This window comes from Amphichorda felina (assembly GCF_050947745.1).
Source record: "Amphichorda felina strain 45539 chromosome Unknown scaffold_8, whole genome shotgun sequence".
NCBI classification, from domain to species: Eukaryota; Fungi; Ascomycota; class Sordariomycetes; order Hypocreales; family Bionectriaceae; genus Amphichorda; species Amphichorda felina.
Window position 1 is genome coordinate 2,540,133 of NW_028145042.1, and position 21,969 is coordinate 2,562,101.

The following is a 21,969-nucleotide window of genomic DNA, read 5'->3' on the forward strand; positions in this document are numbered from 1 at the left end:
ACTAAGCTCAGTTTAACCGCCATAGTTAGGGTCTATCCGAGCATATATACAGTTATTCCTAACCGTTCCCCCCTGTTTATCACCCATCTTGCTGCAATTGCAGCTGTCAACAGGTACCTTGAAGTATTTCATACACTCATCGTATGTAAATTTCCAGCTACACCCCTCGAATACCTCGAACGCCATAGCGAAGTGATAATTGCCGCTAGGACTCTTCTTAGATTCCTTATAGAAGTCAGAGAAGACGGGGCCAGCCGGGTCTTCCTTGAGGTCGTTGCAGAAGGAATTGGCAGCCAAATTAATCTTGTCATAGCTCGACTTTTGGCCCGAGTTGTAGCAGGTCTTCTTATTCTTGGAGGGATCGGGCTTGGTGAGGTCGCTCGTCGGGGGCGGCCTCGCCTGTGGATCGTCACAGCCGTTCAGCCATGCCGCGAGGGCACCCGTCTTGGGTTCCATGGCGATGTAATCGGCACGGCCGGTTGAGTGGAGTCTGGCGAATCGGACATTGGCGCCAGATGTCCCGACGCCCCTGGCAATCTCTCCCCCTTCGCGCCAGGTGGGCTTTTCGGGATACTCGTTATACCAGACCATAACACGGCCATCCAGCTTTCGAGTCCAGACATAGTCGGCCTTTCCGTCACCATTGATGTCGACAAAGTCAATCTCGTCAGGTGACTGGCCAATGCCTGAAGCATCCGCCTCCGGGAGAGGTTCGTACACGGACTTGCTGTCGGGTTTATAGATGTTGCGGTAGATGGTGGTGCCTCCGTTGTCCTTGAGGTAGATGTAGTCGTCGCGCTGGTGTCGAGTCAAATATGTTAGCCATTCTGATGGTGACACTCAAGTGGCACCAGTCTTGACTTACCCCGTCGCCATCGATGTCGGCGATTCGCACTCTATGGCCAGGTCCAAGTCCTGAGGCAATTTGGCCGATGGACTTGAATTTCCATCCCCTTGAAGAGCCCTTGTCTTTGCCTTCATTCAAAAAGGCCTTTATCCGACCAGTCTTTGGATCCAGATCAAGGTAATCATCGAGCCCATCACTGTTCATCATGTCAGCATACTTAGTGCAAAGCAAAGGAGTGATTGTGGATTTGAGCTCGGCTTACCCGTCAATATCACCAAAGACCACTTGAGAACCAGGCGCCGCACCAGAAGCTATGGGCTCCCCGCCGTTCAAGCCCTTCCAGGCCCAGCCAAGAGAGCCAGCGTCGCTGACACCCATGTTGATACTAAAGGGGTTAGTGTTTTTCAAGACACCATGTAGAGAGGGTACCACCTACTAGACCGTCGGGGCACCCGTATCTGGATCGATCCAGACGTAGTCATCCACTCCATCTCCATCAATGTCAGCAAAGCGAAGTCCATTCATCGTCATGCCGTCGTCCGTGGTTCCTCGGTTGTACCACACGGACAGAGCGCCATTGTCACCAACGTAGACGTAGTCGTCTTTGCCATCGCCATCCATGTCAGCCAGGCGAATGTCGCTTGGATCTTTGTTGATTCCCTTTGCAATTGACTTGGCTGGTCCCTGGTTCTCAAAAATAGGTACACCCTCTCTATTTGAGGGCTGACTGAGGTACCCGGTGAGGCCGCCGTCGTCATCCCATATCAAATAATCTAACAGCGGGCCATAAAGTTAGTGAGAAGTCAGGGAATGGAAGAGAAACAGTTATGAGAGGCGTACCGTCTCGGCCGTCGCCATTCATCTAGAAAAAGAACACAATTAGATACTGCTGTTGCTCCTGTGACAAGACGGGTTCGACTTACATCGGCAAGAACCAGTTTTGAGATGTCATCCACAGCACCGGTGGCGATACCACCCATGGCGTGGAACTTGACGTCCGTTCCGCCGGGTGAGCCCGTGTTCATGTAATGATTCAAGGATCCGCCCTCTCCGATGTATACGTAGTCGGCTCTGCCGTCGCCATTGATATCGGGGAACCGAAGGGTCTGGAGATTGGCGTGTGGCACACCGGATGCGATTTGGCCACCCTCGACAAACTTCCAGCCGTTGGCCCAGCTTTTATCAGTGCCATAGTTCCACCACACTCGGACCGATCCGTTATCCGGGTCGACGACTAAGTAGTCGGCCATCTGTTAAGCCGTGTTAGCCACCGGTTGATATATCGTGTTACTGCGATCCATCTCACCCCGTCGCCATTCATATCCTACAGGCACGTCAGCTTTGTGTATCAATCATTTTTTAGTTCGAACAAACGTACCGCCATAAAGATTGTCTTTCCGGGACCCACGCCACCGCCAATGATGCCACCGTTGTTTCCGGCTGGGGACCAAGCATCAGGGAGGTTATTGATCCAGCACCGGATCTGCCCCGTTTCAGGGTGAATCCAAACGTAGTCTAGCCGTTGCAGCACGTATTAGATTAGCGCAAGTCATATAGATGTCAGGGGCAGGCATCATGATCTTACCGGCCTTGCCATCGCCATTCATATCATGCAATCTCACATACTGCTTATCCTTTCCGACACCCCGAGCGAGCTCTCCGGCCTCCTCCCAGTTGCTGTGGTATTTCCAGTCACCATTGTGCCCAATTTTCCCAAGGGCAACCTTTCCTGCGCTTTTCCACTTGGGGCTGGCGCCACAGGCGGCAAGACCGTCTTTTCCACCTGCTGCCGCCGCCCCCGCCTTGGCGACCGCGTCCTTCGAGGTGACCTGGATGGGGCTCGTGCCCCAGTCGGGACGGGGGATGTCCTTGTCGATGCCGCCGTTACTTGACTCGTCTAGGCGATCTGGGTCGGGCCCCTTGGGATCCTTGATCCAGCTGTCGGGGATCTGGTGGATGAAGCTGTACCAGTAGTCGCCCATGATCTTGTACCCGTCGTTCGATGGGTGGATGCAGTCCTGGAGATCGCTCGTCTTGAAACTGGTAAAGTCCACGGCTAGAACATGGCGGCCGGCGTCGTTGCGCGATTCCACCACGCCAGGGATCAGCTTCTGGAACTCTTTGGTGGCGGGCGACTGCTGCTCCCTGCAGGTGTTGATGATCATGGCGACGAGGATAGTGGCGTCGGGACATTCCTTGGTCATCTTGTCGATCAGTTTTCCTAGACGGTCGGCAGCTTCTTCGGGGTCGTTGCCCTCCTTAGAGACGTCCCTGTTTGGATTCATGTCGTTGGTCCCTGCAGCCAATAGTATGACATTGGGACGCTGTTTAAGTGATGGGCCAACATGGTCTGACATGTATTGGATAGTCTTTCCAGACCACGCAGCCTAAGGTTGAAGTGACAGTGTTAGAAACCTTTGGCTAATGTGAGGTGTTTTTGGCCCATCAACTTACATAGTAACCATCGCTCATGCTGCCAGACGACTCCGTGCCTGCAAAAACAACCTTGTCGCCTAGTGTAAAAGAAAACCGTCAGTCTCCCTCTCACTATCATAGCAGCGTCAACTCGGATTTACTAGACTCACCAGATAGGTCCTTCTTAAGTTGCCCCCGGTATCCATTCCCATCCCCTCCGTTCTTTTCGCTGGGAAACCCGACCGTGATGGAATCTCCAACGGGGAGAATGCGTAGTTTTGTTCCTTTCTTGACGGCTTTTCCGGCCTCAGTCTTCTTGTATTTCAGAACATAACTTTTGTCATCAGGCGTATCAATGGGGCAACTATCCATCCGCTCATCGATCAGCGGCATTCTTGGCATACCGTGTTCTTTTAGGCGACGGTTTGACATCTCAAAGAGAATCATGTTCGCAATGATCTCATGGAGCAGGATCTGCGGATGGAACACCCTCCCGTAGCTGTAATGGAAGAGTTCTCCCGTTAGCAATCACTATCTTCTCATCTCAAATGCGAATCGAATAGCCTTGGTCTCCTCTTACCCGTTAGGTAGTAGATTAGGCAGCTCAATGCCAAGAAATTCAGCTTTCGATGACATTTCCTTTGCCACCTGCCTGTGGCCTTCCGTCTCGTCGTCGTCCGTGATCTTATCGTCATAAACAAGCTCGATATCGGGTGAAAGGTATTGTGTAACCATGGTGAGCTGATTCATGTCTCCAGCAAAGGTGCCATTGAGGTGGGGGTCATCGCTGCGCTTCCAAGGATTGGAGCCAAAGGGGTCCAAAGTTGAAAGCTTATAAAACATCAACATGTCTCTGTAACAAAGTCAGTCATCCTAAATATTTCAGGATTGGGGCAGATTTATCAAACGAAAATGGAAGTAAAAAACGCACCTTGTGTTGGAGTTGTGTTCGGATTCATCAACGCCAGGCTCACAATACCGACCATGGTATCTTCCCACCATCTCATCATAGTTGATAAAGGTGACCTGCGACCCAGCTCTCTTAACGGCGGCTTCCTATAATCGGTTCCCAATTACAAAACTGGATCTGCAAGGAGAAGCTTCATGGGGCTACCTACAATCTTTTTATTCATCATGTCGACGAGCTGGTTCAGTTCCTTGCGGCGGTTATATCCGAGGTACTCTGGCTCTCTCAGCAGGTTGAGTGGATCCTACCTTTCCATTAGCGACTTTGGCCCCTTAATGAAATATTCATGAGGTGGATAAGAATAGACTTACAATGCCCCATACTCTCCAGCTAACCTTTTCACAATTCGTATCGAGGGTTTCGCTGAAAAACCTAGCGTACCTATTCAAAAACAGTGAACAGGCCTCATCACAAAATATCTAGACAACAGTTGGACTAACCCTGTGACATAAAGCACACCACTTCAAGATGATTCGTTAGTTTTGTTCATCTAAAATGGTTCATCTAAAAGGGAGCTGGGCTACTCACTCTAAGGCCAACCTGAATTTCGCCATGTCGATAGTAGTATCCAACTGCTTGCTGAACTGTTCGCTTTGGATAATCTGGGAGGTAATATCAATCTGACCCTCACATCCGCGGCTGAGTTTGTCAAAGTCAATATCCTGAGCCCACTTCTCCCCCTTGAGTTTCGCAATCTCCCCTACGAGGGACTGTTTCTTGTTGAGTGTAGACCACTGATAGATGCATTGGTTCAGGACGTTGACGAGCTCGACGTCGTTGCCACCTTGCGGGAGGAGCGTGAGCATTGAGATCGGCCAAATCTGGTAATTGGACTACAACGAATCGCTGCAGAAAAAAACTCACCCACAGAAAGCAAAATAACCTGCTGGCTAAAATCGAGGGCAGGAATCTGCTGCTCGATCACATCCGAAGTTTGCGCGCCGGAGCACGACTCAAACTGGAACTTTCTATTCGACACGTCCCCAAGTCGGGGGTCCTCATTGATCAGATAAGGGTAGGAATGGTCAAATCTTCTGCAGTTCCACTCTAGATTGTGAATAGAAGTTAGTATTGAGAGTCTGGACAAGCCTTGATGAAGCCTCTCGGAGGAGGGGGGGGGGGGGGGGGGGTGACCTGCCATGATAGTCTCCTGTGAGCTGTTTGCCAGCGCCGATACCTGCAGAATAAGAGTCCCCTATGGCCGCAATATTTTTTATGAAAGAAAGATCATCAGGGTTGAAATCTTCCGTGTCTCTTGAGAACAGGCTGCCCATGGGCATCGATGCAAGGTGCTCTGAAGTAGGCATCGCCAATGCCCGATGGGCGATGGCGATTGCGCCTACGTAACAACACAGGCGACTCCACATGTTGGTCAGAACCCAAAGCCAGGTATCATCAGTAGAGCGAAGGAGCGCAGAACACAGAACGGCCACGGGAGAATATGTGTACAGCAGCAGTGCCGCTCTTCACCTTCCCCTCGGGTATTCTATATAGAGCCGAGATGACGAGATCAACGCATAAAGTCGACCTCGGCGCACCAGGGAGAGTACATGTGGGGAATACAGCCAGATGAATTTCACCCAAGGCTCCAGCCTTCTGGGTTTTTGTCGCATACTCGTACTTGTCAGCCTGACAATTTCACACAGGCGGAGATACGCAGGCTAGCCTATCCGTACAGCCTCCCGAGTCCCCGCGAGGTCCTCTTGCGGCACAGGATTGGGGGCTGCACAGCTTTGGGGCCTGCACGGCGGTGGGGGGCGGCACGGCATTGGGGGCCAGTTTCAACATGGAGTTCCTGGCCAGTACTGATATTACCACCTATGGGTCAAGAGCTGTGTTTGCTGCGCGCAATCGTACTACAAATACACTTTCCAGGACTGGGGTTCGTGATTAGTGACAATGCGAGAACTATTGGTTGGCTCCAATGCCCCATACTCCATAAGGTACTCCGTAGACATGATCACATGGATGGTGTTGCGGCTGCATGTATTTTCACTGTCCATTTTGGGCCGCATAAGCCAAGCCCGTCAAGGCCCAAAAACGCTAATAATAACTTTATAACTCTAAGGCCAACAACCAACATCTGAACGGCCCATGCCGTTAGTTCCCGCTGGAGAAGAAGCGTACCTGCATGGCACCAGCCGCCGCGTTATACTACCTTGCACGACAAAAGTATACACCTGGGATCGGTTGCTGGTGGTGGTAATGAGTTGACAATAGGCCGTTAAGTTACCCAAGAGCAGCAGCTCGGCCCGACACCATCTATCCGAGCCAAGATGCACCCTGAACTAATCGCGTAAATGCGGAGGTTCGCTCCATTATCAGCATGCAGCCAAGCTAGTCTAATATTAAGGAGCCATATCCCGGCTACAGAGTAGATCGTATTAGTATCGATCGTCAACAAATCATCGATTACATGAGCACTGCCCTGACGGTTTCATCTATTTCTGGTTCCCAATCATTCGAGGATCCTTTGCAGCCGGCATAGTCCCCGGGAGTAACTAGTATTACATGGGCTAGCTTCCAAGCCCGTCCGGCCGAAGGGGGGACGAGGGGGCCAAAACTATTCGGTGTACATGGTAGCCTTGCTCATACAGTGCAGCTGATATGATGACATGAACCTGGCCGTTCGGCCACTGCCCCCTTTAAAGATTAGAAGCTGTTCTTCAAGCCACAACGTTCGCCAGAATTTTGCGTGAAGGAAACAAAGGGTAGGCTGACCCCCTCCGAGACATTATTCTTTGGTGAGAAGTCCTTCAAGTCGGCCCCTCGAACCAGCTTTATTTTACGTTCACGATCTCTGACAAATCCTAGAAGCACACCACGGCTTCACCCCAAGCTTCCCTGAAACCATGGCCTTGATGCGACAGGCCTTTTTCTGGGCGTTTCTTGTGACCCTCTTGTCCTTGTGCCGACTACTAAACGCGGCAGACTTGAGCCAGCAGTACGACCCGCAAGGTCCTCTTGGTGTCCGGCTGGACTACGAGCTAGCAACCAGATCAACATCAAACATCGAACGCGAGCATCGATGGGTCTTCTCAACGCACCTCACATTCAATGACGATGTTGCAGGTATTACCAATGGACAGCTTCGAAAGATTGCCGAAGATGCCTTCCAGGAGATGACGAGGGATTTCCTCCAATACAGGCCCAAGATGGCAAATAGGAAACAAGGGAAGCCCGCCATGATTCCCGCCGTGTTAACCATCCTAGCTTTTGGGAATGAAATCATCCTATCCTCCTCCCAAAAGGGCCAGTCAGGTTTCATCAACGAGGTGACAGACAGCCCTGTCAAGTGGAAGCTGGAGCTCTGTACGAGTGTCTGGGCAGAGTTTAACATCAACCCCGAAGAGCCGGACCACAAGAATGGACGAGGGTGTGGTGAGATAATGGTGCTCCACCAGTACTATCAGAGTCACAGAGAGGAACTCTCCCATTGGGATCCAAAGCCCCGAGCGACGACAGTCCACAAGCAATGGAAGGAAGACACAATACGCATCATCCCACCTTGTGGGACAGAGGACGACTACAAGGTAAGTAGCAACGAGGGCTTTACACATCCCCCCTTACGGGGTACCAGGGTTTGTGCTAATACGAATCCACGGCTAGACTTTATGGGGCTGTAACTTTTTCATTGCCAGCGCTGACAGTCCCGGCTATGATTTGGATTACTTCGGGGACAATACCGATGCAGAAGACTATGATCTAGGCCATATAGCTGGCGGGATAGCTAATATTGACCAGATTAGATCTTGTGGCCCGCGCATAGGCTGATCTAGCAGTGCTAGACTCGCACGGGTTTGGAGATGAGGGAACTTAGAGGCCTGGTCACATCATATGTACTGATAGCCAGAAATACGAGTTAATTTACTGCTCCGGGGAGATGGGTATTACCACACTGTATCTCAACACATCACGATCTTATTGCCAGGCAGTATCTTCTAAGCTTGTCCCTATCTACCCATGCATCAGTGTATTCCAACCTCACCCCGGAATGTGAGCCAAGCTGCCTCAGCTCCGTCACCATCTCTTCAGTCACATCATCAACGTAGAGAGGAAGAATGATACAACGCAGCTTTCCCAGCATTAATAATGACCCTGTCGGATTTTGAAACCACGACTTGACCTCACTGATGATGGAGTCTTCGTCCCAGTACCATGCCTCGACAGGTGCACTCAGCAGATCTATTGTGAAGTTCAGCACCTCGAGGTTAGGCGGTAGCACACCCTCCAGCTTCCTCGCTGTTGATGGCGACAGCCCCATGAGGAAAGCCCACGGCACACATAGTCTCCTCAGCTTTCCTAGGCGCGCTAGGCCACCGTCTAACAACGATCCGCGAATTTGCACCTCGGGTTCCTCGTAGCCGCCATCTGATAGGTCGGGCAGAGTCTCCGCATCAATCGTCAAGTCCGTGAGCGAATCACTCACCAGGCCTAGTGCTTCGGCCATGGTATCAACTTCAAGGACATCCTCACTGACGTCGCGGTCGAGATCTGGCTCATAGTACCAGTTCCAATGCAACTTTTGAAGCCCATCGAGTGCGGAGAGAACAGGCGCGAGGCGCGTCTCCCGCAGCCTGCCCAGTTCCAGACGCGTCAGGGACGAAGGAGCTGGCGACGCAGGTGCAGGCCAGGAAAATTCAAGAGGAGTGTCAATAGACACGGATAGGCTCTGGATTCCTGTGAGGTAGAAGAAGGGGAGGACATCGGATGCGTTGTTAGCGGCCTTGGGGTGCCATTCCTCGTGTGCCCTTCGAGAAAATGTGACACGACGGAGGTGTTCAAATGTGGGCAGGCAGTATCTATCCCGTGGCCCGCAGAGAGCACACCGGAGCACTATTCCTAAAAGTCGGCTGTCGATGGTAAATGCGGGCCCGAGATGTAGGGATGTGAGATTTGGCAGCATGGACAAGAGGAGCGCCACAATGGCATCCAGGTTCCTGTCGGATTGCAACTCGTCCTGCCAGAGCTGGGCCTGCGGCACGCGGGTGGATCGGATGAATTGGGATGCCTTGCTAATGACAAGGTCGTCCACGGACAGCGGCGGCGGCACGGTATCAATGCGACGAGCTTTCTTGCTGAACCTGTCGCCATCGAGGCGCAGGCTTCGAACATGGTGGCCGAGTTGGGGGCTATCGAGAATGGTCCGCAGCAGCAGTGTGAGTGGCGGTTCCCTGTCCATCACCCATGTGAGGGCGACCTTGGCGTAGAGGGCACGTTCGGTAAAGATATGGAACTGCTTGTTGACCCGACTCAAAGCCAGCAGATCGGCAAGGGGGAGTAATTCCAGGACCGAGAGTCGCAGCTCCTGCGGCCAGTCCACGAATGGCGATGTTGTCGCTGTCGCCGGCATGATTCCAATTTCCACCGGGGCAATAAGCACGCACGTGGTGGTATGACTTGATGGAAATGCCAAGGTTAAAAAGTGAGCGAGTTGGTCACTAGGATGTTTGATGCTAGGGAAGGGAAGTAAGGCATCACAAGAATATTGAAGGTTGTGGTCGTGGACTTGGGGCCAGCCTGAAACTACAGTGATCTCGTCTCACGCACTGTATAACCATACGGAGTATCCATAAGAGGTAAGTAAGTAAGCATTACGGATAATGCTTAGAGCATTTGCCGCGCCGCACGGGAGTACATGTACCTATACTCCACTCCACCAGCGCATATATACCTAGGTACATGTACATACGTATGCACCCTGGCCCCTAGAACTTGGAGCCAACAGGCTGGGAAGAGGGCATTATGCAACTCTACGGCGTACCATACATAGAAATCTCTCACTATTACATAGTACTGTGGAGCTGCAGATGCGTTCTGCATCTTCTCTCTATTCATAACTTGAGACGTGGGGGCCGTTAGTACTACGATATTCTTAGAAATTGTTACATGCATGCAAGATCAGGGAATCCTTCCTGGAGTCCAGTTCTCCAGTAGTCCAGGGCTCCGCACGTAGGGGTTTTTCTATTTACGAGTACATGGATGCAAAGTAATATACCTCCTACAACTATGGATACTAGTACAAGACCAGGGCAGCCAACAGCCAAGACAGGGAGTCAAAAGGTCCAAGGTCGGGAAGCAGCCCCGAGTTGGGACAAAAATACGAATGCTCACATCAAATCTCATCCATGGATACCTACCTAAGAGCTAGTTTCAGCCGAACTCGAGGAGTCCCGCGTCCATGGGCGCAAGGCTTTTAACCAACTCCGCTCTATACATGTATGTGTGGCACACTAGCAACACGGCCGTCCTACTTTGTACTTTGTTCATGATTCCACTACGCAGAACTCCCCTCCCGACTTCGCCATATAAAATCTTTACAAGAGACCAGTATCTTCGTTTCCCGAGATGATGGGCCCATCGCTAGTATCATACTTGTCATTCGCCGCTGTTTTCCTCCAGCTCAGCCCCACGGCTCTCGCTGATGATGACGAGTGCCAGCCATCCCAATGGGATGGGGCCAGGGCGGCCAGAGGGCTCAGCGTCAAACCCATAGAGGTTGGCCAGATCAACTGTCGATATGAAACGACGACGGGGCCCAAGGTTGACCCCCACTCCTGCGCTTCAATTGCAGACAAGTACGGGATAACAGTTGACCAACTGGTCGACTTAAATCCCGATCTGGATAAGGACTGCAAGTCGATCCAGCCAGAGACGACATATTGCGTCACAGGATGTGAGTTTATGTTACCATGTATGAGCTTCTTCATATACCGAACTTTCGGCTAAAGAATGTGCTAGTCCATGAGCCTCTCCGCGCCAGGGATGGGCTCTGCGGCCCCAACCATGATAACGCGACCTGCATTGGGACAGACAAGCAGTGTTGCAACTCAAAGACGTGGATGTGCGGTGATACAGAGTACGTATAATTCCATCTATATCTTGCTGGCATAAAATGCTAAAGCGTATCAACCTCCAGGGACGACTGTAAGCCTAACAACTGCTATGAGGGCGCTTGCCTTCCCGAGTAGCTTGGCCAAGTTTCAATCCTGTGCTAGACCGCAAAATACGGACGAATGCCAAAGATCAAAGGACTACAGAAATTATCATGTTCAATTATAAAAGAAATATATAGTTTAACATAAAGAACAAGTAGCGTCTGCAGTGTACATAAAAACGTCTCTTCGATGTTGGAGAATTTTGTATTGCGGACAGGCCGCCTAGGTACAGACACAGACACTCATGTTATGAGGCTCTACTCCTACTCATTCTGAGGAGAGCCTCTTTTCTGTTAGAGGACATACATTCCCACTGTGACGATAAATTCATATTGCATTTTCTGTTATAGAAATCTCGATGGGACCTGTATTCAGTCGGAGAACAAACAATCTTATCGACGAGACAGATGCTGCGACTATTGCGACTCACACCCTCCAAGCGCTCTCGTTCGAAATGAAGAACGACAATTTCATTCCAACTTATCCCTTCCAGAATCTAGGCGAACGTGAACTCGGGGATATCTATCGTGGTGACAACCCAGGTCTTGCCGCCGTCACTAGTCGACATGTCGCCGGTGACACCCTCGCCCTTGTAGTTGGTATTGATATAATTGGGATCAGCTGAGTCAAGAATAATCTTCGTTTCCTCCCAGGCTGAAAGAACAGATAGTTAGGCCTTGCTCCAACGGCCGCTGAATAATGGAGATGGACTCACAGTGGGCCGGCATAGTGCCGCAGTTATTCTCAGCGCACTCGACGGCACTACCCCATCCCTGGGCCTCGCCGCTGCTCGTGGAGAGGGTCGACACGACTTCGTCGTTCACGGAGACAGTCTGCGTGTAGTTGCCGCTGGCGTCATCGAACTTGTCTGCGTGCGATATAGTGAGCCGTGCGCATCCTGTTAGAATGATGTGTGAGTGTTTTCTTACAGTGCATTGTCACCCGGTTTCCGGCAACGGCTTTGGACGACGGTCCTTGGACAGGTATCTGGGAGTTGTCTTGATATTTTGTTAGTGTTATGATAATAGCATTGGCCGTAAAACTGCTCACCCCCAGTCTTGACGAGCGTGTAGGCAAAGATGTCCCAGTCGCTAGACTCCCAGTTGTCGGCAATGGACTGGATCAAGTCGCCGTTTGAAGTGCCCATGCCGACCCAGAGGGATGAGATTCCCGAGGTTCCCCTGGGTGTCTCGGGCAGGATGAGAGTGGAGGTCGCCTCTCGGATCCAGGACCCATCAGCGACGGGACCAGTGCTGAAGGCCGGACCCATGGCGGCGTTGACGGACACGACGGCCCCTGCGGCAAGAACAGAGTATATCTGGCTGAGGGCAGGCATGGTTGCGGATGCACCCAGTAGCAGTCTTGTATCGTTGGTTATTTTGATATTTACTTGATCGCCACCATTACTGGATACCTTGCGAAATCCACTTCTTTTATACTGTAGCTAGCTACTACACAAAACCTATTCGCCATTAGTGGAATGGAGGACGGCCTCGGGTGATTCTCCTACGTTCGACGCTAGTTGTTGGTGGAGCATCATTTCTCCAGCGAGTTTCAGTTGCGAGGTTTCACGGAGCGAGGCTCCGAGCCGCATCAGTGAGCTACATCGGTATGCGATATAAGCGGCCCTGTTAGGATTGTGTGAGATGAATCATCGGCAACTGAATGCCGGCGTGGAGTGTGGGGAAGCCTGTCGCCGTTACATTTCCGGGGAACTTTGGTCCATGCAGAAGAATCAGAGGAGCTTCAGTTGTCGCTGGCTACCTACACTATGATCGCAATGGAGCCCCCCCGAAAAACGCCAGATGGTTGTTTCCTCTCTGCCGGATATTTCGCAGTCAGAGACAGACCTTCTCGATACGTCGTTCTTTCAGTCGAACAGAGCATCTCCGTTGCCCCACCTCCCTACTCCAGCCGAGATTCTCCAGCAGTATCCCAACCATCGCGAAGGTGGGGTCTTCAAATTTGAATCTCTAGTTAAACCTTGCGGTCAAGGTCGGGAATGTTTCTTCCGTCAAGTTGGAAGAAGCGCAGGCTATGATTGCTATTCGACGAATGTTTCCGAATGGCGAAGTACCTGTTCCTAAAGTTTCCGGGTGGAGACAACAGGGTGACACTATCTACATCTACATGAACGTCAAGCAGAGAATACCCCGCCAGTTTATTGGTACGTGAAGTAATCATCCTATGTCTTGGCTGATTCTTAACCATTTATTAGGATCTATCAATGGTGGGTGTATCCAAGATAGGTACTTCCAATTTGATAACGAACATGGACCACTTCCTATTTGAGAACATCATAGTTTCCGGGTCGCCAGGAGCTCGAAAGCTTGAAGGCAATATCGATTGGGAACAGGCTGGGTGGTATCCCGAGTACTGGGAGTATTGCAAGATGCCGTACGGGGTGAAATACGAGCATGAGTGGCATACTGACGAATGGGCTGATAAGGTTATGAAGCCTTATAAGGACGAATGGTGGGTGTTCTCAGAGTACTTTCTGTGGCGGGGATGTCCCTAATATAGAATAGAGTGGCAGGAGCACGACGGCATCATCATGACCAAAGTAGGAAGGGCATCGGGGAGGGCACCGCCAACGAGCCTAGATGGTAGCTCCAGCCAAGATCCAATCAATCTCAACCTCCTCGGCGGCTGTTAATCTGGACCCTCGAGTCTTTCGGGGCGCCATCAAGCGCTCCTCTTCAAGCTGGGCAACGGCACCACACGGCCGTAGAGACCCTCCCCACGGAAGACCCGAGGCGACGAGCGGCTAGGTTGCTGCGAGTCGTCATTGTCCTCGATCGGGGGACAGAGATGGGGGGCGAAGTTATTTACAATCGCTCCCTCCGTTCTTGGAATGGATCTCTACTAATAGTGTAGGCAGTCATATTCTCGGGCTTTCACAGGTCTCTGTGTCCGATGCTTGATGCAGCCGTCCCAGACAGTGTGCATACCCCATGGATGTAGCCACAAGGGGCCTAGAGATCTTTTCCCTGATAATAGCAAGCCCTTCCGTAGTAGCTGCTCGTTGGTCGTTGTTCTCAGTCAATGGCGTGTCGCCCGCAATGAATTCGTCAGGGGCCAGGTCTGTACAACATACTCCATGTACAGAATACCACGTACCGCGTTGAAGTAGTCGAGAATATGCCGTACCCATTACCAAATATTAGTGAAGATGCCCCACTCCCCTGTGAGAGGTGTAGTCCCTGGGCTACTGTGACCCTCTTCTGGGCCGATCCGGGACTGTGGAGCATAGCCTCGGATCTCCGATGTGGAGCATGTACGGAGTAGCCGGCCACGCGAATAGTATGTACTAGTGTAAAGCCTCGAAAGCTATACACAACTTAAACATTTCGTTGGCCCAGAGGCGACTCATGAATCTTGCCATCGCCAGGTGGCATTCCTATTCTGACATCACAAATTTTCTACGTCCACTTGTTTACTTCCTATAAATACATGCCTTTGTTCCCGTCTCCTCCTACTGCCCAACCATCACCCAAACACCTACACTACGCTCACATCCGCCTTCCCTTCTTCCTTACATAATTCTCTCATCACACAAACCCACGACCGAAAGCGGCCAAGGCGACGGTATGCAGGCCCATCTAAGAGTCGGCCAGGGGGTATGTCTCCATGTGCCGTCAGGGGCAAGAATGGAACATCTGCTGACGTGCCCACGGGTTGGGGGTGGTTGTGTATAGGCTTCTGAGCGAGGCGTTTGAGGAGCGCGAGAAGAAGTAGTTCTCCATGGTAGTGCTTCACAATCCCGATATGCTGCGTATGCACGCCTAGGCCTGAAGATATGTACGTACATCCCCACCCCCCTTCAAACCCGTTTACTATTGGATATGAGAATGCCCTGGCTGGATTATTACACATTGTAGTTTGTTGTAGGGCGGAAACTACGCTTTATACGCATGATGTGCCCCGTCGAGCACGAGAAGTCCGAGGCAGGTAATAAGATGGTCGGTGTGGCGACAGGTGCGCAGCGCAGCAGCAGGGGCAGTTATCAGGCCCCAGGAGCTGGGAGGCTGGCAGAATAGGGATTGAAGCGCCGGAGGGAGCACCGTGGACCCGAGACGACCAGACCTGCCGTTGTCATGATCATAGGGTTAGTTGCATGGGGAATGGGTAGTCTTTTTAGCTGCGTTGTGGGTGGTATTTCTGGAGGCTCTACTATCTGTGGGTGGTCGTACCGAAAGCAATGCCAATGCCATGCACTCAGTGCCCCCGGCTTGCATACCTAACTTCGTTGGCTAAAGGCATTGACCAGCTGATCGGCTAACTAATATTTAAATACGTCACGTCCGCTCTCCGCAGCTCCAGGAGAATCCTCCCATGCCCTCATCCCCGACCACAGACTCCAATAAAAAGATTTGGGCAGCGACCTCGTAGCAGTTGGTATGTTAATACTCATTATGATTTGTTTAGATACTTTGCCTTAAATAATTTGACCCATTTTAACTAATATCCTATAGGCAATGGAGGCACTCACGTTCGTGGGTGCATCAAATTTTCCCGCATCTGTTCCTGTTCGAATCGTACTATGTGTGGAATCGACCGTGCTTCATTACTTTGACCCATCACTGGCAGTTGATCTTGTCATGAAACCCTTTATGAGACAGCCTAAACTCCCTCTCAAAGAAGAAATAGCACGAATGGCTATAAATACTTGTTTAGGTCCGGATATCGATGTGCCGGAAACGAAGGAAGCATATATATGGAGGCAAGTCTCCGACCGATAGAAACTTGTCATCTAAGCCGATTGCTCTGTTCCATCTAATGAGGATGACCCACCAGTGGTATACTTCGAGTCTAAGGAAGAGGTGAATGATGACGGCAAAGTTGAATTCATGTCGGCAGTTCTTCATACGGCAGCGGCTAGGGCAAGGTATCATGGTATTTTTAATTTTGCGGATAGGCACGGAAATGAGGAAGAGTCTAAGTAACCCACGGCGTGGGCTTTGGAATTGAGGAAATAGCATATATACCACAGGGGAAACTACTCCGTTTTTCTTCTAACACAAGTCCATCAGGAATAGCCTTTAACTCTCCTTCTTGCCAGCGGGGAGCTACGGATGCGGAGTTGCGAATGTTAATGTATGGCAACGGATCTGCGATCAGCGATAATTCAACTATGGTAACCACTAGGGGCTGCCGGAATTTTATACAAGCGACTCCTTGGGCGCACAGCTCCATGTCTTGCAGGACGACGGGCGTAATACGCAGAGGCCAGAGGGCATTAACGGCCAACAGGCTAGGTTTCCTTGGGAGGGGAAGACAGCCTGTACGCTCATCGCCCCGACAAAGACCAGACCACTCTTTTCCACCTACATACATATAAGCATCCCAAGGAAACGCCATCAAGCTGACCAACGCTGCGCTGGTCGCAAGGCAATCCATCTCACTGGCTCAAACCTGCTTGACCACTAGCCCATCCCGCGCATCTCTTGCCCTGATGACTGTAAATACATCGTACCCCAACATCATCTGCTCTTCATATCTGTCGCTTTATATGAATAATAGCAAGCTACTCTTAGAGCAGGAGTCCGGCCTTTCTAAACATCTCAAAGCTCTCCAGCCATCCTTTCACCGGGTCGATATCCCCTCCAAATCCCGTCTCCCTCAGCTTCTTCAGACTCATCTGCCGGTCAAACGTCAGCCAGTAGCCCACGCTGTCCAGTTGTCGGCTGCCAGCTCCCACACCCCTACTGCTTGCTTTTGGGCGCCCGTGCTGATTGAATATGCCTTTATACTTGGCTACGTATTCCCCAGGGGTCAGGGATAAGGCCGTTCCAGGAAGCTCGCCAACATTTAATGTGTTGGGACCAGGAGCTTCTGGGTGCTCCTTGGCCGGCTGCACACCTACCAAGCCGAACCATCTCGCCAATTGCGGCCAGATCCTACCATATTGTGACGGCGTCTGATTATCAGCAATATTGAATAGTTGGCCGCCCCCGCAAGTATCAGGGTGTAGGGACGCGTATATCATGAAACAAGAGATTGTCTTGCTGGATACAGGGGAGAACAACGAGTTGGCACCAGCCGCGTTGCCGGGAAATGGTACTTCGACAGCATCCGCGCCAGCATGTGCAGCTGCCGGCCCAATACCGTGGTTATAGGCGTATAGAGACAGATACTGGGCCCAATGTAGAGCCAAACTGAACTGTGAACCGTTGGGGGTAAATCCAATCTTGGCAGTGGTTAGCGGTACTTGATGCGTAGATCTATGTATCAAAACGATGGGGGAGAAAACTCACGATGGCGTCCGGGCAGACCTCGCACCATGTCCATTTCTTTCCTTTGGAGGCTGAGTGCAAAAGCCTGCGGTATGCTGGATACACTACCGTTTTGGCGTAGTCGGGAGGCAGGTTCTTGACCATATCCTCATTCAATGGGGGACTGAATGTGCCTCCAGGGACGTAAATCCCATATCCCTAGTCGATCAGCACACAATCCCGAGACCGCAACACACTCGAGGACATTTACCCGTGTCCCGCCAGCAAACGCGACAAACTGCAGGTTGGGGCTGAGGATGGTATGGGCATCGATGACGTTCTGAAACATGCGGAGATTGGTCGCGACCTCCTCAACATCGTCCTCAATCGCGGTGAAGACTGTTAGCGATTAGTTTCCATATATATATACAGCGGCCTTCTCAAGGGAATAATATACCTAAGTAATAAATGTGAGTGACAGTTCCAATATCTCTCACTGCACCTTTCAAAGCATCTCCCAATGTATCGGCATCGCCGTGGCGAAGGTTAATACCCGAGACTAGCTGTAAGACTGGCCGGTTGGGGCTAGCCTCGGGCCAGAAGGATTCGGATACGTCCAGAGGGCGGTTGGTGATAGCGGTGACCTTTGAGAATGACCCAAGGCGGGGATAGGAATACAAGAGCTGGTCGACGATGGACCAGCCAATGAGGCCAGAGGCCCCATAAACGATAGCGTGGTTAGAGCTATGAACCATCTTAAGATAACAGTACTCGATTAAGAGGAAGAAGTGATTTGGCCTTGTCAAGCTGCTTGTAGCTTCTCTTTCTATTATAACTCTACTGGACTTCTTCCTCTCAGCGAAGAAGTTCCCGTAATGAGTCATTCTAAATCATAGTGACGGTATGACCCCTCACGATAGGCTCGACCAACGTTGGCGGAGGTGACTCCGTGGGATACAGAGTGAGACCACTGGACACTCAACAATGATTCTTTGTTCGCCTTGGGTACCGGCCCTAGTCCCTTTCAAAGATATTCTTCAAGTACGTGATATAGATGCGATGCTCTCGCCAGCTTACGTACCTTGTGGTTGCATCACATACATATCTTGCGTGCTCTACGAAGACGATAGCGATGCGCTCAAGTCTTGCTGCCAGGGAACTTCGCAGACTCATGGACTGTAGATAGATCGGGAGCTTCTCCATGGCGACTATGGCCTCTTCATTTTCTTGTAGCCTGGTCGTTCAGATCGAATTCATTAATCATAGTCTATTAATAAGATGCCCATATCGCTGTGCCCAGTGATTTACTGTGTCCTACATTTGTAAACTCCTTTCGCCGTCACGTGCCAGGCAGCTACCTTGAGGGGCCAGGCGCGTGTTGAATTATAACATCGCTGAAGATATTCCGTAGCCCAAATATTTTCCCAGTATCTGGCTAATGCCAGGGCAAAAATTACATCAGCTTCTCCAGCTGGTCTATCAAACAAAGCAAAAGATGAGACTGCGATCCCATTCAACAGGCAGCTATCGCGCTGTTAGGTCGCAGCGGGCTGCCTGGATGTTGCACCGAGTGTCTACGATTGAAGATGTTTTGCATCAGAGACCGCGGGCTAGCGCCGTGGAGATCGATCGACGGGGCTCGATGAACTATGCTGTGATGCTTCTTCTTGACCTGCCATAGGTCCTTGATGCAATCATCAACCATGGCGATGAGGCCAGTGGCAACGAGGACGCTAACAACTTAGTCAGTATTCATCGGTTGAGACGGCCAGGGAGGACAACTTACTCGGCCACATCTGTTACGGCGTCGACAATGTTTTGGTCGTTGATCCACATATGACAAGGAGGAATCCAGCCACCGGCCCACTTGTCTGTTTCGATTTGGTTTGGACTCCTTGAATCTGGGGTGATGTGAGCCACGGGGGATCCATGCCCGTCGCGGACAAGATGGAAAGACGTAGTGCCGAGATTTTTGTCGTACACTCGTTTCCAGGCGTAAATGTGACCCCACCACTCAAACTCATAGCGTATTGAGTTCCTTCCCTCGTGGCGGGTGACGTCAACCCGAGCGTAGTTGCTGAACTCAAGTTTGATGGAATTGGTAGGGACCAGTGTCGAAGCTGGTGGTGGTGGCTTATCGCTGGACCATGAGTCTGTTCGCATGCGCATGGACCGGATGGAGACCGTATCCCAGGACGACGAGGCCGCGCTACTGCCGGTTGAGGGACGCTTCTGAGACGAAGACCCAATACTCGACCGACGGAAGGGCATCTTGAGGGAATGGATGGCGTTTGAGACGGAACGCTGGATTGCGGGACCGGAAACAGACCTCGGCTGACCGTAAGCTCGCTTTGAATTGCATACCTCGCGGCCAGAGTCACGGCAGTACCGACGGAATGAAAACTCGCGCCGAGCCAAGTCATGCATTCGGAGGTGGAAGAGCTGGACCGTGATGGGACGGCGGCCGGTGCAAGGAACCACGGTGTCGACTCGAAGGTTCATGTTCCCATCCGGGGTCAAGTCATCGTGACGGATAGATAGTCGATCCAACGAGGGGAAAAGTCGGCCAAAGGCTTCGGGAGTTGAGGGTCGGACCAGAGGGTCGATGATGGACGCTTGATACGGGGGCAAGACGGCCGGTATCGCCTCCTCTGTAGGGGCGGGTACGTCGTCATAGTCGCCATCGTCGACGTGTTCTAGAGACGCCGAGTCGGAGAAGACGGAGCTGTACGTATCGGTGGAGGCAGAAGGGAGCTCGCAGTCAAGAGAACAAGTGCGGTAGAATGTCATGTCTTCCTCCTCCTCTTCGTGATTGGGTACCCGCTGTAAACTCTTTCCGGAGCGATATGATATAGGGTCTGTGGAGCGGGTCTGGTAGGAGGAGTATGAGCTGTGGGCAGAGTCTGAGGATGAGCTGCAATCTTCAGACCTGGTGATGTGATGTCGTTGATGAGACTGAGTGTTCATGATGTGTGCGTCGGGTAGAAGGTTGTGTCTGGGATGGGAGAGGGTTAATGTACAACGAGACTGGGGATATAATATTAAGACATCAGTCAGATGTGTTAGGCAGTGATGAGTAGGTTGACACGAGTCAATGATGATGATTAGGCAGAATGCCAGACGTAGGAAATGACGGGGGATATATCCTCACTCGAGTGATTCACCCACGAGACAGAGACCAGACAAGCGGGCAAAGTCGTGTTGTATGTATGCCTGGCGGCGAAAGCACGAGCAGGCATGGGGGCATGGGTAACATGGTCCTATAAGTCCCGGTCCTTGTCCTTGTGTCGTGGTGTTGTGGTGTGGTCCACGACTCCACGACCTAGGAGGGGGCTTGGGCATTCCCACGAGACGCCTCGTGATAATCGTGGCAACCCCAGCATGGATGGGCCTGATCCGGAATGGGCGCAAAAGGTGCGGCCGCGTGTCCGCGAACAGCACTGCACTGCGCTTCACTCGGGGGGAAGGAAGGAGGGTCGGCCTATCCGGTTCGAGATCGTCACCGGGAAAAGGTCCAGAGCAAAGGAAACAGAGTGTGGTGTAGCGTGGCTGCGTGGGGGGGGGACAGGGAGCTGCTTGGAGGTGCCTGGAGTCACTCTCGTTGTCAACCTCCACCACTAGTCAGTTTCCTAGGTCACGCCACTGCTGACCAACAGAATACCAGTCATGGAACTGGTTCCTTGGCCGACAGGTGACAATACGACTTGCTAAGCGCTGGGGCTTCCAGGTGACTCGTGTACCAGGTAGCGTAAGAGCGTCGGCCACTTGGCCCCCAGCAGGGCATGTCGCCTTCGTGTCTTGCTGCCCATCGCGAAGCCCGCCTAGCAGTCAGTCTCGGTAGTGTCGCCTCGTTCTCCATCGCTCGGTTGCTGGTCAATCAGGCATATCGGATTGGTGGGAGCGCAGCGTCAACCAGAGTCGATCTATCATCTAGCAGACTACCATCCGTCCGCGGTGGGACGCCTGGATCATTCAACCGAGGACGGCATGTCCTCGGTGATGATGGCCACGGCACAGCCGTCGAAAATGCGAGTCGATATTTTCAAGGTTCGACAACGACGGAGAACGGAGACCGGCGTGATCAGGGAGTGTTGGCGGTGAAAATCGCCTGACCAGTGCACGCTGGCTGTCGCTCCTTCCCCGACTTCACCCGTGCTTGCTCAACTTCACGTGTTGGGCACATGACCTAATCACCTTCACGAACAGGGCAGTTGCTAGAGTCTCCTGCCCGCTTCCAGATTTTTTCCATTCCACATTTGCCATCACCACCGTTGTCCTCGCGCGCTGTCATTCTGTACAGCATGCTGTACAGGTACTAATGTACTCGAGCCCAAACATTGTGTGTGTATACTCGACACCGATTGCGCTGCCACCGGCCGCTCAGCCTGTATTATGGCCCACCACCACTACCACAGCCATCATCATGCCCCCGATCGACCCAATCCCGCGACATTGAAGCCCAACGCAACCCAAAGCGCCCCCGCGATGGCCTAGAGCTCCAGGGAGCTCCCAAGGCTTCGGATCCATTGGCCAAGCAGAGCTCGACGGGAGCTCCCACCTCTTCTGCTTCATTGCTACGCCGTAGCC

At 51.9% G+C, this 21,969-nt stretch overlaps 6 protein-coding genes across 6 annotated transcripts; 2 read left to right on the top strand and 4 right to left on the bottom strand.

Moving 5' to 3' along the window:
• Positions 1–79: 79 nt before the first annotated feature.
• ACO1O0_008464 (uncharacterized protein) lies at positions 80–5,035 on the bottom strand (the record flags this gene model as incomplete). The annotated part of the gene is given in 17 exon segments (XM_083197828.1): positions 80–103; positions 118–798; positions 866–1,043; positions 1,110–1,232; positions 1,284–1,620; positions 1,688–1,709; positions 1,771–2,097; positions 2,154–2,171; positions 2,226–2,362; positions 2,433–3,234; positions 3,302–3,360; positions 3,433–3,761; positions 3,843–4,115; positions 4,194–4,318; positions 4,381–4,473; positions 4,541–4,610; positions 4,758–5,035. The coding sequence occupies 17 exon segments, from the start codon at positions 5,033–5,035 to the stop codon at positions 80–82; spliced, it is 3,876 nt and encodes a 1,291-aa protein (XP_083047296.1).
• Positions 5,036–7,081: 2,046 nt separating this feature from the next.
• Positions 7,082–7,938, top strand: ACO1O0_008465 (uncharacterized protein; the record flags this gene model as incomplete). The annotated part of the gene is made up of 2 exons (XM_083197829.1): positions 7,082–7,762; positions 7,924–7,938. The coding sequence occupies 2 exons, from the start codon at positions 7,082–7,084 to the stop codon at positions 7,936–7,938; spliced, it is 696 nt and encodes a 231-aa protein (XP_083047297.1).
• Positions 7,939–8,142: 204 nt separating this feature from the next.
• On the bottom strand, positions 8,143–9,582 carry ACO1O0_008466 (uncharacterized protein; the record flags this gene model as incomplete). Its single annotated transcript, XM_083197830.1, has 1 exon — positions 8,143–9,582. One exon carries the CDS (start codon positions 9,580–9,582, stop codon positions 8,143–8,145), a length of 1,440 nt encoding a protein of 479 aa, XP_083047298.1.
• A 2,081-nt stretch (positions 9,583–11,663) lies between these two features.
• Positions 11,664–12,503, bottom strand: ACO1O0_008467 (uncharacterized protein; the record flags this gene model as incomplete). The annotated part of the gene is made up of 3 exons (XM_083197831.1): positions 11,664–11,821; positions 11,883–12,035; positions 12,218–12,503. 3 exons carry the CDS (start codon positions 12,501–12,503, stop codon positions 11,664–11,666), a joined length of 597 nt encoding a protein of 198 aa, XP_083047299.1.
• Positions 12,504–17,425: 4,922 nt separating this feature from the next.
• Positions 17,426–17,788, top strand: ACO1O0_008468 (uncharacterized protein; the record flags this gene model as incomplete). Its single annotated transcript, XM_083197832.1, has 2 exons — positions 17,426–17,430; positions 17,614–17,788. The coding sequence occupies 2 exons, from the start codon at positions 17,426–17,428 to the stop codon at positions 17,786–17,788; spliced, it is 180 nt and encodes a 59-aa protein (XP_083047300.1).
• Positions 17,789–19,164: 1,376 nt separating this feature from the next.
• On the bottom strand, positions 19,165–20,349 carry ACO1O0_008469 (uncharacterized protein; the record flags this gene model as incomplete). The annotated part of the gene is made up of 2 exons (XM_083197833.1): positions 19,165–20,272; positions 20,312–20,349. 2 exons carry the CDS (start codon positions 20,347–20,349, stop codon positions 19,165–19,167), a joined length of 1,146 nt encoding a protein of 381 aa, XP_083047301.1.
• Positions 20,350–21,969: the final 1,620 nt, after the last annotated feature.